General features: G+C 45.0%; 1 protein-coding gene and 1 long non-coding RNA gene across 2 annotated transcripts in view; both read right to left on the bottom strand.

The window, feature by feature from the left end:
- Nucleotides 1-16,417, bottom strand: part of LOC138349819 (uncharacterized) — a 106,064-nt gene that overhangs the window by 34,480 nt on the left and 55,167 nt on the right. The window lies entirely within an intron of this gene.
- LOC138358447 (zinc finger protein 271-like) lies at nucleotides 12,705-16,416 on the bottom strand. The gene has a single exon (XM_069316394.1). The coding sequence runs from the start codon at nucleotides 13,840-13,842 to the stop codon at nucleotides 12,880-12,882; it is 963 nt and encodes a 320-aa protein (XP_069172495.1). The 5' UTR covers nucleotides 13,843-16,416; the 3' UTR covers nucleotides 12,705-12,879.

Raw genomic sequence — 16,417 nt, 5'->3', positions numbered from 1 at the left:
GGTCTGGGGCTCCCCCTTCCCCCTCCCGGGGAGGGGGGAGCTGCGCAGACAGCGGCGCGGTGACGTATGACGTCATACTAGTTTCCTTGTTTTCTGTTGAAGAGTTCTATTCACTAGTTCGGCTTAGGTAGCAATTTTCACCAGAATAGGGGTTTGTTTTGGAATGCTTACCTTTCTGGATGCTTGACCCGGTCGATGGCAGACATAGAATGCTTCCAACCACACGGGGGTTTCTATAGGCCATTGCTCCCCTTGCCTCTCTGAGGGGGCGAGGTTCGTGCTCGTGGTCCCCGGTAGGCCCTAGAACTCCATACACATGACTGATGCCAAAGTCTGACATTAGCATATCAGCCGGTAAAGCTCCGGGGAGCCGACGGGGCTCCCCCCAGAAAAGTTTTAAAAACTGATGGCATTCTTTCTAAGATCAGATATTATGTACCCCGCCCTGCCCTGGTGACACTATTACTCCCTTATCTATCCATATCTCAACTATGGTATTTGTGCTTGGGGCTCTACTACCCAAAATCATTTACGTCCTCTAATTACTCAACACAAAGCTGCTATTAGGACAATATCCAACTCTGGCCCCATTCATCACTCGGTACCCCTACTCAAATCTCTGAATATGTTAGACATTAAGTCACTGCACATTCTCTCATGTGTATTATACATATATAAAACGCTAAACTGTAATGCCAATCCTGACCTCAAAAGCTTCATAGAAGGTTGTAACAGAACCCATGAGCACCACACCAGAAATAAATACAGTTTTGATATTCCTAGAGTACGACTTAATCAAACTAGAAATGCTCTACAAATCAAGGGACCCAGATTGTGGAATGACCTTCCCAACCATGTTAAAGACTGTACCTCTCTCAACCAGTTTAAGATAAAAACGAAGCTATACCTAATAAATTCCCTGTAACCTACCTTACCCCTCTATTGTCAACCAATGTCTGTTTTTTTTAAAGAGCGCTGTTTGTCGACAGAATTGTATTTGTGCTGCTTTTTCAGCTGTGTTTTCATTCTACTCTTTATGCTCAATTAGTATTAAGCTTTAGTCATTAATGTTTTTCATGCCCGAAACGCTTTGCGTAATAGTGGCTTTAGGCATTGTATGTACTAGCCCTATCTATAAATCCATCACTCTTTGTAAAATCTCTTGTATGTATGTACCTTCCCTAAATAAACATTTGATTTGATTTGATTTGATAAAAATAGTTGGAAATGGTCACATTTGGACTCGTAGGTGAAAAAGTACCATTATCCGAAACACGTGAATATCCGGCTAAGGGGTCCTTCCCATATAGTCCGGATAATCGAGTGGAGACAATAATATCAATACCGAAGGCAAGTTGCAGCAGCCCCGCCAACGCCGCACTTACGAGGCGACAGTATTGAGCATCAGATGACGGTCCTGAAACAGCCACGAGAGAAAGGGCAAAATAACCTGAACCGAAAGCGAAGTACAGGGATGGACAAAAAAAAAAAAAAAAAAACTGAAAGGACCGCCAGGAAACTTCATACTGCCACTGAGAAGCCCACAGGTGGGACACACCATCAAAGATGCCATCTGACCACCATACAGATGGTGATAGACTAGTCAAAAACTCCAAAAGCGAAGACTTGAGAAGAAAATCGAACCAGACTCATAACAGACTGGACCGATCTGCTGAAAGAGGCGGAATCGCAGGAAAACCTCCGGGTTCGGACACCGTGCAAGCAGCGTCTGAAACCAAGGTTGGGCCGGCTACCATGGGGCCAGAAGGACTACTCTCCCCTGGTAAGTCTCCAAGTAAGCCAGGACCTGGAGACACAGCTAAATTGGGGAAAAGAGGTACAGGAACCCCCACTTCGACCAGTCCTGCTGAAAGGCATCGACCCCGACTGCCTCACAGTCGGGAAAGGACACCACATGTACTGGAAGACGCCTTGACCATGCCGATGTGAAGAGGTCCACCTCCGGGCGCCCAAACGTCTAGCAGAGCCACTGGATGAGTTGACGTCAACCGTCCATTCCGTGGAGGAAATGAACCGGGACAGGCCACCCTCCTGGATGTTTGAAACCCCCGGACGTGAACTGCCAGGAAAGCCAAACCCTGAGAACTCAACAGACGAGTCACCCGAAGCAACCAACCCCAAAGAGCAAAGGACTGCATCGAGCCCCCTCAGTTTAGACAATGAACCACCAGGGAGCAGTCCGAATGGAGCCAGATCGTCGATGCGTGGGCGACCCGAACCCTCCAAAGCGCAGACTACACCGCCGCGAACTCCCGCACTGTGCTGTTTGCGCGATGCAAAGGCGAACTCCCGTACTGTGCTGTGGGCATGACGCAAAGATGGACTCCACCACCTCTTGCCGGCCTGGTGAGCACCAGTCACAAAGCCCCAGTGAAGAGACAACACATCCATGAACACATCGAGCGATGGCACGGGTAGGCACCAAGGCACTGAACCTCGAAAAACCCGTAGCGGAAGCCGGCAACACAGCAGCCGATGCAAGGCCTCGAGAAGTCGAACCCAGCAATTGTGAGAGAGGCAGAAGGGACGTTCCCAGACGAAGCCAAACCCGACCCAGCGGGTAGAGCAGTATCAGAAAGTACAGGCTCCCGTATAAACCCTCGAGCAACCGCCGGGTGACCCAGGAACCCCCACTGAAACAGGTACTTACAGGACCGCAGCCAAAGGAAAGACTCCGGAGGGAGAGACCAGGAAGCAGACCGAAAGTCCCAAATAAGACCCAGCTAGGTTCGAACCTGGGAGGGAACCAGATGGGACTTCCACCAGTTAACCAGAAACCCAACCTCAGCTAGCTGGGAAAGAACCAAATCCCTGGCAAGCAGACATGCAGACCGACTGGGAGCCCTGACCAGCCAGTCATCGAGGTATGCCACCATCCAAACACTTAAGAGACGCAGATGGGGCCACAACAATCCGAGTTGCGAGGAGCCACGTCCAACCCGAATGGGAGACAATGAAAGCAGTAACTGCGAAGCCCAAAAACAAAATTGAGCCAGTCCCTGAACCCCGGATGAATAAGGACATGCCAATACATGTCCTTGAGGTCCAGGGGACAGTATCCAAGCGTCCCACTCCAACAGAAGCTGGACCTGGGAGAGTGTGGTCATCCGAAAGGAGGGGCAAGAAACCCAAGGGTTCAGACGAGTCAAGTCCAGAATGAACAGCAGGTTCGCATTGTTCTGTTTGGGAACTGGAAACCGGCAGGAAACCCATCTGAGGGATGTCATCGTTTTGACCACGCTCAAGCACATCCACTCCAAGACAACCCAACAGAGTGCAGGAGACAAGGCCTGCCCCTTCATCCCCAAACATTCCGAAGGAGGGGGCCACCCAACACCACCGCAGGCTGCGGGAAATGACCCAAAACGTCCATAAATCGTGAGACCAGGCATGAGTAAACAGAGCAAGCCTCCCCTACATCACCCCGTTAATGGGGCAGACTGCGAAAGGGCCTACGCCCCTTACGAGAATCTGACCAGCGCAAAGAGCGATCACTGTGCCAACCAAACGCAGGCAGCACCGAAAGCAGCGCCGGCCCCGAACCTAGCACCTGCGGCCCACCTTGACGAACAGAACCCTGAGCCCTGGTACGACCTCGCCGTAAGGAACACCCCCACCCCCCCCACCCCCGGGACCCCCCTGAGAACCAATAAGTCGGACATCGGACAACAGCTGGAAGTAGCCGCCTGCAGAAACTGCTCCACCTCAGAGTCCCCAAACAGCAAGGGGTCAAAAGGGCAAAGACAATCTAAGAGCCAGGGCCATAGCAGATTCCAAAGAGGAAGCGGGCACAACCTGCTAATAAGCGAGACGCACAGCAAAATACAGCGACACCGCATCCTATAGGATCGGCGCAAACAGCTTCAGAAGCGCAGATGACGCACGAGCAGACGAGACCAAGGCACCAGACCCAGGAACAGCTCCACGTGTCTCAACATCCTCTGTAAGCCAATCCAAAGACAGCTCCGGGAAAGAAACACAGGACCAGAGCCAACAAGCCACACCAGGCAGACCCGCGCAAGGCAAAAACAAAACAAAAACAAAATAAAAAAACCCTCAAGAGCACAAACTCTCCAGGGGAACAGAACCAGATGCTATGGTGTAAATCAGACAGCTGTATATCAGTACCCTGTGCCCCAGCCAGCAACGAAACTACCTCCTACCCAAGGGCAAACAGGAGTAAGAACCACCCTAGCTGACCCCCAGGGGAGGGCAATCATCAAGCATGCAGCAACCAAACCTCGTGGAGGTAGTCTCCTGAATGGCTCATGGAAGATAACCCTAAGCCACAAAGGTAATACTTACAGGGCACCTAGGGAAGGTGGCCCTAGGTGCATGCAACCCCAGTACTCTTGTGTAACTCCTGGCTTGCACACCACCAACACAGAACACCACCGCTATGCAGCACTGCTCAAAGGATGGAGCCAGAGTCGATTGAATGCCATCCACACAACAGCCTTCTGAACTGAGGAGAGTAGCCAGCATGGAGGTCTGGGACCCCCCCCTCCCATCCCCCTCCAAGGGAGGGTAGGCGTTGAATATTTCCGACACCCCAAATACTAACTCCTAACACGATAAGATAGAAATATTGTGTTAGGACATTAAATCAACTAATATTACTAATTCATAGCGTAGGGAAGCCAAAACCTTCCTGCTATCCATGGCTGCTGTTACGTCAGCCACTCCGCCTCACGGGGTGGAGAACTTTTTATCTAAGTCTAATTAAACCCAGTCTAACCTCTGCTTAATTTGCGAGGTAATTAAGATTGGAAATTAATTTAAATAATTTAAAACAAAGTATTGCTCCATCTCAAGGTGGAAATTTCCACAGCCGCAATCAGCTGATTACCAGTTGGAATAAAATTCACGACACGTATTCAAATTTACGTGTTTTCATACTACTGACACTTCGGTTCAATAAAATAAACAGTGGAAAATTGTCTACGAATATTTGAAGTGTATCATTAAGACGTAAAGTGATGTCGGTAATGTCTTGTTAGATAATAGGACGAAGTAGAATACCATGACTTATATTCCGGAGCCATGCACCGAGGAGGCAGAGGGTGTGCGAAACACTTGATCTCCGAGAACCATAACAGCAACATCCTTGTGAAGCCAGCGAACTAGCATCACGTTAATTTGGGAACTTCTGTGCAATTACGACTCTCAGACATTGCTGCTAGCTTCATCCAATACAGGGGATGTTACGTCCGGTCGGTAAACTACTATCTACAGGTTTTCTGGGGGAACCCCGTCGGCTCCCCGGAGCTATCCCAAGCTGATATGCTAATGTCAGACTTTGGCATCAGTCATGTGTATGGAGTTCTTAGGCCTACCAGGGGCCACGGCTAGAACCGGGCCCCCTCAGAGAGGAAAGGGGAAGCAATGGTCTATAAAAACCCCCGTGTGGTTGGAAGCATTCTATGTCTGCCATCGACCGGTTCAGGCACCCAGAAAGGTAAGCGCCCCAAAACGAACCCCTATTCTGGTTAAAATTGCCACCAAAAGCCAAACGAGTGGATAGAACTCCCCCCCAACAGAAAACGAGCACATTAGTATGACGTCACACGTCGCTGTGCCGCTGTCTGCGAAGCTACCCCCTCCCCGGGAGGGGGAAGGGGGAGCCCCAGGCAGAGGTCGTGTGCTCTGGCTCCAGTGTCTTTACAGCACTGTGCTTCGTGTGTGGAGTTTGTTTTTCCAAGGGTGCGATACTCGGGCTGCATTCCCTAGGTGCCCTGTAAGTACTGCCTTTGGAGCTTGGGGCCACCTTCCACAGGCTCATCGGGACCTGCCTCTGCTGGTCCGTTCTACCATTCGGTTTTTCGGTTGCCCGTTGGGCTCTTGGGTATTCTGTTCTCCCTTGTTACCTGCAGGTAAGTGGCAGTTTGCAGGGTGCTGTGCAGCTTCGTTTTCCCGACATAGCAGCCGGCTCTGTTCCTTGGGGTTCGCTGTCCTCTTGCAAGGTTTAGTTTTTGTTTTTGCCTTGTGGGGGGTTCTGCCCTATTGTCCACTGGTGTTTGCCTTTCTACAGTTCTCCTCGGTGGCGCCCCCTGCTAGGTCCCCGTGAGAGTGTACACGTCCCTGGGGTTCAGGTGTAGAAGTTCGCTTGGTAGTTTTGGGCGCCGGTTAGTAGCCCCCTGCCTGGGACTACCTAGGCGCGAGTCCTCTTAAAGTAAACGTCAGGACCCTGGGAATACCCTAGGGAGCGCATGGCTCCGATGGATGTGACCCCGGAGTCCCCACTCGCTTTGTGCTACTCGGTTCCCTTGTCTCGGGGTGACCCTTATTGTTTTTGCCTCCGTCACGCAGTTGCTGCTTGTTAGTGACTCAATTTACCCAATCTTCTGATGATTCTATTCGAGTCCGGGCGGCGCAAGAGTTGCAGGCTAGGGTTCGTCTGTTGCAACGCGCTCGGTTTGTTGCTCACCCGGATGCCCCAGGGCAGCCCCACTTTGCTTTCGAGACCCGGACTTGGGGGGTGGGGGTCGCTTCGATCCTGGTTCAGTCCGCACCTCCCCGTACTTCCCCTCCTGTTGTTTGTTCTGGTCCCCCCCTTCCCTCTGCTTCCAGCCCAGAAACATCTGAGGGTTTTGGAATTGGGGCAGGGGTTACTTGATCTCGAGACTCTGGCAGCTTCGGGGGATGCCCCTTCCAGGGGGGGCGGCAGAGGCTTTCGAGTCTTGTCTTCCGGCCGAAGCTTCTGGGTCTGACCAGTGGGGCCCCCTTCCTTCCGGCTTCTGCGGCTGCACCGTCCTTGTCTTGTGGAGTCAGTGCTTGGGGAGATGACTCGGCCCCGGGTCCTGTTGTGGGGGACCTAGGGGCTGGGGAGGGGCTGACTTGGGGGCCTTGGGCCCCGCTGGACCCCGCCTGGGTTTTTATTCCCTCTGAGAGGGCCTTAATGTTGTAAGGAGTGGGGTTTTCTTTCCCCCCCACCCCAGCTCCATGTGCAAGTTCCCTCCCTTTCAACGGCACTTGTTGCGGAGGACTTGCACGCCTGGGGCCTTTTGGTTTTGACCTTGCAGTTCTTTTCCCCCTGGAGCTGTCCTCGGATTTGCTCGTGGAAGATGTGAGGGCGCTTGGGTCCGTCCCTGGGTCTGACGCCTTGTCCTCGGCGGCTCGCTCGTCGGCTGCCTTGTTGAAGCTTTTCACGCTGATTTTGTGGGATGCGGTTTCCCTGTTCTATACTTCCCCGGCTCGCGTGTCGGCAGGCGGTGCTGAGTTCCTCCATGGGATCTGCTTGGGCCCTGGCTCTTAGGTAGTCGTCGCCTTTTTGTACTCTTCTGTTTGAGGCGTCTCCCATGGCGCAGTTCATCCAGGCCGCTTCGTCTGCTTGTCGTCCGATGTCAGACTTGCTGGTCCTCCAGGGGTCCCGAGGGGAGGTCTTCCTGGAGGGGTCGTGCAAGGGCTCAGGGTTCCTCTCGTTGTGGTAGGCCACTGGTGTCAGGTTCAGGTTCGGTTCCTTTTTCGGACCCGCCCTCGTCTGGTCGGCGGCGTGGTGATTGCTCTGTGCGAGGTTATGGGTTTCATAAGGGGCGTCGGCCCTTTCACGGTTTGCCCCATTGACGGGGCGATGGGGGGGAGGCTTGCGCCTTTCGCTCATGCCTGGTCCCACAATTCGTGGGCATTTCGGGTCGTGTCTGTCAGCCTGCGGTGGCGTTGGGTGCCCCCCCCCCCCCCTTTTGAGGGTTCGGGGCTGGCAGGGCAGGTTTCTTCCCCTGCGCTCGGTCGGGTCGTCTTGGAGTGGGTGCACTTGGGCGTGGTCGAAACGACGATGTCCCTCAGATGAGTTTCCCGTCTGTTTTCGGTCCCAAAACGGGATTACGTGGACCTGCGGTTCATTCTGGACTTGTCCCGTCTGAACCCCTGGGTTCATTGCCTGGACCTTCGGGACGCTTATTGGCATGTCCCGATTCATCCGACGTTCCAGGACTGGCTTGGTTTTATTGTGAGGTGTCTATGTTACTGCTTTCCTTGTTTCCCATTCGGGTTGAACCTGGCACCTTGTCTGTTCACACGCCTAACGCGGGTCGTGGTGTCCTGTTTGCATCTCTTAGGTGTTCGGGTGTTGGCCTACCTCGACGACTGGCTGGTTTGGGCTCCCAGCCGGTCGGCTTGCTTGCTAGCCAGGGATTTGGTTCTTTCCCAGCTCGCCGGGTTCGGGGAATTCTTGGTGAACTGGAGGAAGTCCCATCTGGTTCCCTCTTAGGTTCGGACTTGGCTGGGTCTCGTTGGGATTCTCGGACCGCTTCGTTGTCTCTCCTGTGGCTGCGGTCCCACCTTTGTCTGTTTCTGGTGGGCCCTCGGGTCACCCAGGGGTTGCTTGAGGGGCTGAGCGGGAGCCTAAATTTCGCGATGTTAGTCTACCCGCTGGGTTGGGTTGGCTTCATCGGCAGTTCTGGTTCCTTCGGGGTTGTCCCTTTCCCCCTCTCTCACGATCGCTGGGTCTTCAAGGCCCCCAGGGGCCTTGTGTTGGCTGCTGCATCGCCGGCTTCCTCCTTGGGTTTTTCAGGGTTCAGTGCCTTGGCGCCTACCCGAGCCCTCGCTATTTGTGTTCACGGACGCTTCGTCTCTCGGCTGGGGTTTTGTGACCAGTGCTCACCAGACCGGCCAGGGGCGTTGGGGTCCGTCCTTCCGTCGAGCCCACAGCACAGTGCAGGAGTTCGCGGCGGTGTGGTCTGCTCTTCGGAGGATTCGGGTCGCCCGAAGATCAACGATTCGGCTCCATTCGGACTGCTCTCCGGTGATTCATTGCCTAAACTGCGGAGGTTCGATGTAGTCCTTGGCTCTTTGAGGTTGGTCGCTTCGGGTGAATCGTCTGCTGAGTTCTCAGGGTTTGGCTCTCCTGGCGGTTCACATGCGGGGAGTGTCCAATGTCTCGGCCGATAGCCTGTCTCGCTTCATTCCCCTCTCCACTGAGTGGATGGTCGACGACGCTTCCTTCTGTTGGCTTTGCCAGACGTTTGGCGCCCCGAGGTGGACCTCTTCGCGTCGGCATGGCCGAGGCGCCTTCCCGTGTATGCCTTATCATCTCAACTTGTTCTTCACTTGTCTACGACGCCATTGTGTTGAAACTAGGAATAGACAGATATCGGATGACTGTCAGACACCTCTAATGATCGGCTCGACAGCCTAGTCATTGCTATCACATTTGTTATAATTGTAGTTCATTACTAACCCTATAACAAATTATTTATTCATAAATGTTAATGTTGAAGAATTCACTATAATTGAACATAAGGTAGATTTACCATTATTAAGTCTTCCCCAAATACTTTTTGGAGAAGTGGAAATACCTGACAAATAACCAAAATTAATACAGTCTACTCATACAGTCCATTTATCATCTATTAATACTAAGAAATACTTTTTAGGAAATTCCCCACAGGAGGGTTGTGCAGACAGATGCACGGCGGTTGTGGTGGCATCATGCCTGTTTCCTTGTTTTTGATTGGGAAGTTCTGCTTGTCAGTTCGGCTTTCAGTTTGCAATTTTTGTAGATGGTAGTCTACAAAAAAGTCCTAGTAGATGGCACACATAGACTGCTTCCAATTACACAGGGGTGTCTATAGGCCATTGCTCCTCGTGCCTCTTCTTGAGGGGGAAGGCCAGGTTCTGGGGCCGGATTCAGGAAGGTACTTATGAAGGTTTTTCCTCTTAGCTACGAATATTTTCCTTCTTAGCGCCTTCGTGGCGGCTACGGCGGTATTCAGGTAGCTACACTAAGTGGAAAAAACCTTCATAAGTTCATTCCAGGATCTAAGTGTGGTTTTGACCAATCGTAGCTTTACGTAAACTGGATATAACTCAATTTTTCTCTACTACATAACACTGGGGATAGATTTTAAGATTTTGGAACATAAACAAAAGATTATAATAATTGAATCTAGTGAAGAGGAGTCCTTCGTGTTAGTTATATATGCATTCTCTGCTTGAAACTTAAAGTAAATATGTCTTTTATGATAGTAGAATTAGTTTTATAATAGCAAGATATTATACCCGTAGTTATTAAGTAAATAAACACTGAACATGAAATATGAGAGAAGGTAATGAGCCCTGCCTGATGGGATCATTTACTGTCACCAAATTCCCCTGTTCACCTAGTAGTAAGGGTGTACCTTAGCTATACATACCCATTTCTAATTTATTTAGTTTGGTTTTATTTTGAAATTAAATCTGGGTGAGACACCTAGACATAAAATAAAAATATGCTGCACAAATGATGTTAGGTAAGGAGAAGGGTAAAAATGTCAAAAACTTTATTCATTGAATACTTAAAGCTATAATTATGACTATATAGACTATTAAAAAAGAGAGAGGGAAGTAGGGGTCCAAGACCTCTTCCTGTTATACAATTTGGGTGTGGAACATTATCAAAAGAAGGCACCATGCCGGGAAGGCTATGTAGCAGTAAGGCAGTGAGGTGAGGCAGCTACTTATTTGAGAAATGCTCATTTTATTTACCTTAAGCTGAGGCAACTTATTTTATTTGAGGAATACTCAGCTGATTCCTCTACATTTAGCATGGAACAAATTTGTGTCCAAGACCTCTTCCTGTTACACAATTTGGCTGTGTGTAACCAAACTAGAAGTGCTCTACAAATCAAGGGACCCAGAATGTGGAATGACCTCCCGAATCATGTCAAAGGCTGTACCTCTCTCAACCAGTTTAAGAGTTAAATCAAGTACTGCCTAATTAACTCCATGTAACCTAACTTACCTCCTAAATGTCAACCCATGTCTTGCTATTTTTTAAACAATGCTGTTCACCAACATGTGCAATTCCTGATTTATGCTATGTTAACCCCCCTTTTTGTATTTTTTTATTCCTTCTTTCAACACAATTTATACCTAATCCCAATTACTATTAAGTTTTAGTCTGTGTTTTTTCCCCCACACCTTGCCCGAAATGCTATGAGTATTAGTGGCTTTAGGTATTGTATGTACTAGATCTGTCTGTAAATCCAACATTATGTTTGTAAATCAACTGTATGTACTTTTCCTGAATAAAATGTATTTATTATTTATTTTTTAATCAGTAAGTATTAAAAGAAGGCACCAAGCTGGGAAGGCTATGTAGCACCATTGTGTGTAACAATAAATCAAATTTTTTTTTAACAAATAATGCACCTGTATGGTAAAACAAATCCTGTCAGCTGTAAAAATATTGATGGTTATTTAAATGAAAAATATAATGAAAGAAATATTACTGGTTTATTTTTATCCTATCTTTTTGTACTGTACAGTATATCCAAGGAAGTGAAAAATTGAGACAATGCACAATTTAATGAATGATTAGCATGGATTAGCAGTTCAAAAGAAATATGACTATTACATATCAACATGAGATCTTAATGATCCATGGTCAGCATGATTTAATAAGGATAATACAGTACTGTATTTGTAATAATACAAACTATAATTTAAAATCTTTATTACTGATTTTTTTATTAAGAAGATTAGGTATACACAGCAATGTGCTGCTACCCTATTATATATGGAATATTACACAGTGTAGATAAAAAACTAGCTATAAGTTTATCTAATACTCCCATCTCACAGGATGGTTAGACATACTGTACATGGAATCAATTTAGAAAATACCAGCCTCAATACAAAAAACAAATCAACTCTGACTAAACAACTCTTCACGATTTTCACAAGAGGTAAGCACTGAATCATGGGAACATTATATTATAATTACTCTTACCAGTTTCCACAAGACTCCTCTCAAACAATGTATTTTTAAACATGTTTAGGTATACACAGCAATGTGCTGCTTCCCTATTCTGTATAAAGGACCACACAGTGTAGATAAAAAACTAGCTACAAGCTCATCCAACATCCTCACCTCACAGGATGGCCAGTCATACATGGAATTAGGAGAGAACAAAATACTTAATGCTGATCTATTAGCCTCCCCTGGCAAAATCTGGGTGCAGCACAAGAATATCTTCCAATATTCCTGAGTGTATGAAGTAATTACAGAGTTCAAAATACCTCATACCATTTGGTATGAAGTCACTGATAACAGGGCAATCACAGGTATAGTGTTGGAGAGTATGTTCTCTCAAGTAGGACTGAAAACAGATGTTTTTTTCCACCAAGAGGGCTATAAACCCATGGAACCGCCTACCCGCTAAAGCCGTAAATGCCAAATTCCAGCTAAAAAATATCATTAAGACAATTGGCGGGCCCTTTAACAAGCCGCCGGCTTTCTGTCCTCTTCGAGGCCACTAGATAGTTAGTGGCCCTTGGGTAAATTCAGTAAATATATACAATAATTGTCAGCACATCTTCCGAGCAACAAGGACAGCAACACAGTATCTCTTAGAATTACGTAGGTAAACAACAAATGTAACATATTTGTTTACTACAATGTCGGTGCTGGCTGTAGAAGTTGAAAAAAAAACATTGTTTTACTTCGAAATATACTAATTTTATAAGAAAATTTGACGTAAATAGGAGGCAGTAGAGCTTCGATAAGCCAGCGCTAAATCTTCAATATGAAGAATGTTGCTGCTCTCTGATTGGCCAAACGAAACACAGCAGTGACCTCTATTGGCACGCAGGTGAACCAACAAATTCCTTCCTAAGTGGACGTTATTGAATTGCACCTAAGCATCTTCTTAGGGCACACTTAGGAACCTTTGTAGCAAACCCACTTACGAAGAAATACACAGAGCTTCCTGAATCTAGGTCCAGGTCCCTGGCAGGCCTAGAACTCCATCGATTGACTGTTGCCACAGTCTAATATATGCACTTCAACCCGGTATAGCTCTGGGGAGCCGAAGGAGCTTTCCACATTAAAGCTTTTCATATCTTCTTCTTCTGAGTCCATGCCAGATGATATTTCCTTTACTATGATGTATGAATATTCTCTCTTGTATGAATCTTCATGTGTTTTATTATACATGGTCTCTGTGAAAATACTTTTAGACATACTGAACAATGATATGGTTTCTCTCCTGTATGAATCCTCATGTGAACTGTTAGACGAGTCCTACGTGAAAAGTCTTTTAGACACACTGAACAATGATATGGTTTCTCACCTGTATGAATCCTCAAGTGAACTATTAGATCTGATTTTCGTGAAAAGTCTTTTAGACAAACTGAACACTTAAATGGTTTCTCCCCTGTATGAATTCTCATATGAGCTACTAGAGATGATTTATTTGTAAAGTCTTTTACACAAACTGAACAATTATATGGTTTCTCCCCTGTATGACTTGTCATGTGAACTGTTAGAAGTGACTTCTGTTTAAAGTCTTTTAGACACACTGAACAATGATACGGTTTTTCACCTGTATGAATCCTCAAGTGAACTATTAGATCTGATTTTTGTGAAAAGTCTTTTAGACACTCTGAACACTGATATGGTTTCTCTCCTGTATGACTCCTCATGTGATAGACTAGATGTGACTTCCATGAAAAGTCTTTTAGACACACTGAACAATGATATGGTTTCTCTCCTGTATGACTCCTCATGTGAACTGTTAGAAGTGACTTCTGTTTAAAGTCTTTTAGACACACTGAACAATGATATGGTTTCTCTCCTGTATGAATCCTCATGTGAACTGTTAAAACAGATCTACGTGAAAAGTATTTTAGACACACTGAACATTGATATGGTTTCTCTCCTGTATGACTCCTCATGTGAACTGTTAGTTGAGATTTATATGAAAAGTATTTTAGACAAAATGAACACTTAAATGGTGTCTCCCCTGTATGACTCATCATGTGATAGATTAGCTGTGATTTATATGAAAAGTCTTTTAGACACTCTGAACAATGATATGGTTTCTCACCTGTATGAATCCTCATGTGTTTTATTTGATCTGATTTACGTGAAAAGTGTTTTAGACACACCGAGCAGTGATATGGCTTCTCTTAGGAATAAGTGCTCATATTTAACTTTTGATATTTCTGAAAGTAGTTTTAGACAATGAATCTTTAATACTGATTTTGTTATTTATAAATACTTGTACTGTATGCTGTTATATGAGGTATTTTTGATAGTATTTCTGAACACTCAATACTGATGTTTTTCATCTGAAGATACTTTTGTACAATTTACTTGAATGCTAAGATCTGAAAAGTTCTTTGATGCAAATACTTATTATTATTTATCTCCTGAATAAATACTTGTTTGCTTTATAAGTATTATTGGAAAGTTTAAACAACATATTTGTGATGTGTACAGTAATGATGATGTGATTTTTTATCTGCATGAATTTCATAGATTAGTAAAGCAAATGTTGTTAAAGATGCTAAACATTTGGATAGTGGGACACAAAACTTGTGCTACAACCCTGACAGGCAACACAGAGCAAACAAATTATAAAGTGTCACCTATGCTGTCAATAGATGGTAATGAAGATTAAATAAGCTTCTGGAAATATCCCATTCTCTTTGGCAGGAATTTAAAGCAAACAAATTCTTTGTCAAAACATAAAAGAGAATGGAAAATTAGACAATACAAAAGCCACTGGTGTTACTGATGCATAAATACTGAGAAAATATTGTGCGTATTATATAATAAAATATTCTAACCCAAAAATGTTCTGTACAATATTTCCTGTGAATTAGCGAGTGAAAAAGCTTACATAAAAATGCACTCTTCCACATGAGGCTAACAGCATAAAATTAGTGTATGCATAGCTCTGTAAACATTCCAAACAAATCCTGTGGCAAGTTAATTTTCTTTTAACTTTTCATGATCTTACCATGTGTCTTTTGCATCGCTTCTGAAGAAATGCACACATTTTATTGCAATGAAGTATGTCTTATTATAAATACAGCCACAGCACAAGGGTTATATTCAATGAACCCTTAAGTGTAAATGTGTATGTGATTTTTACAAGAATATATGTATCGAAAGTACAATGTACATTGTTATTTATTAATCCACTATTCCTACACGTAAGAAAACACATTCTGATCATTAAAAACACTGATATCTTATTTGGATAGCCCTCACAAATGAGTAAGTAAAGTTGATGCAAAAATTAATAGACTAATAGCTTTAACATGCACATCATAGAAATCTTTGTAAGAATGCTAAGAAGATCACAAAATACATGGAATCACAGCATCTGCATAACTGTAGGCCACACGGGTTCAGAACAGGGTGTTCCTGCCTCTCACAATTACTAGACCACTATGACATGGCATTAGATGCCATGGAAGAAACAAACGCTTATGTAATGTACACAGATTTCAACAAAGCTTTTGGAAATGTGACCATTGTGTTAATACACACAAAATGTGCACCAAAGGAATTACAGGCAAAGTAAGAGACGAATCTTTAACTTCCTAACAACCAGAACCCAGAGTGTAATAGTCAACAAAGGAAAACCTGAATCATCCATCACAAAAAGCTCAGTCCCTCGGTATACTGTGATTGCTCCAATATTTTTCCTTATCCTTATATCAGATATAGACAAGGATACAATCTATGGTACTTTATCATCCTTTGCAGATGACACTAGAATTTTTATTCGAGTTGACAATATAGATATACAGCAAACCTCCAATCCAATGTTAATAAAATCTTCCAATGGGCCACAGAAAATAATGTGATGTTTAATGAGGATAAGTTCCAATTAGTGTACTATGGAAAAAATTTAAAACATCAAAGAGGCCACATACAAAACGCAGCCAAACCAGACTATTGAAAGAAAAGACATTACTAAAGACTACCATTACTAAAGATCAGACCAGTAACCTGGGAACAGTGATCCACTTAATATTAAGCAGGTACTCAACAGGTAAGCAGTTCTAAGAAATTTAAGAGTAAATTACGTGTCCAAGATAAGAATCAATATTTACTATACACTACGTACTGGGTACTGTGAAAAGATTTTTTGTTTAAGAATGCCCTGCCAACACTTAAAATAGATCATACAGTAGAAAAGTGTGTTTAGTTTTAAAATGGAAAATATTTATATTAAATTTTAGTACAGAAACACACAAAAAAAAAAATTAATCTTGTTAAAATATTTAATTTACATAACCTTAATAGTTTTCTCGGAAAATAAAACTATTAAATATTAAAAACATCAATTACACTAAGACACAATATATAATTAATATATAATGAGATTATAAAATCAATGATACCGTAGACCACATTTACCTTTACAAATACATTTGTATATAAAAATATATTTCCATTGTCACCATTGGATGTACAGTGTACATTATGTACCATACACCGCATGTACAGTGATTCAGACGAAAGCGATATGTAATATTTTATTTCCCATAAGATGAAAGTGTGCTTGCTGCAGAGTGACAAGGCAACACATTATTTGAAGGGGCCAAGTAAACATTCATTCACAGGATGTTGAGAAAATGTATGTAATAATCAGGATGTTGAAAAGGGCTCGATCAAAGT

This window comes from Procambarus clarkii, chromosome 8, assembly GCF_040958095.1.
Source record: "Procambarus clarkii isolate CNS0578487 chromosome 8, FALCON_Pclarkii_2.0, whole genome shotgun sequence".
Classification (NCBI taxonomy): Eukaryota; Metazoa; Arthropoda; class Malacostraca; order Decapoda; family Cambaridae; genus Procambarus; species Procambarus clarkii.
Note: the sequence above shows the minus strand (reverse complement) of the source record. Positions and strands in the feature narration are given on the sequence as shown.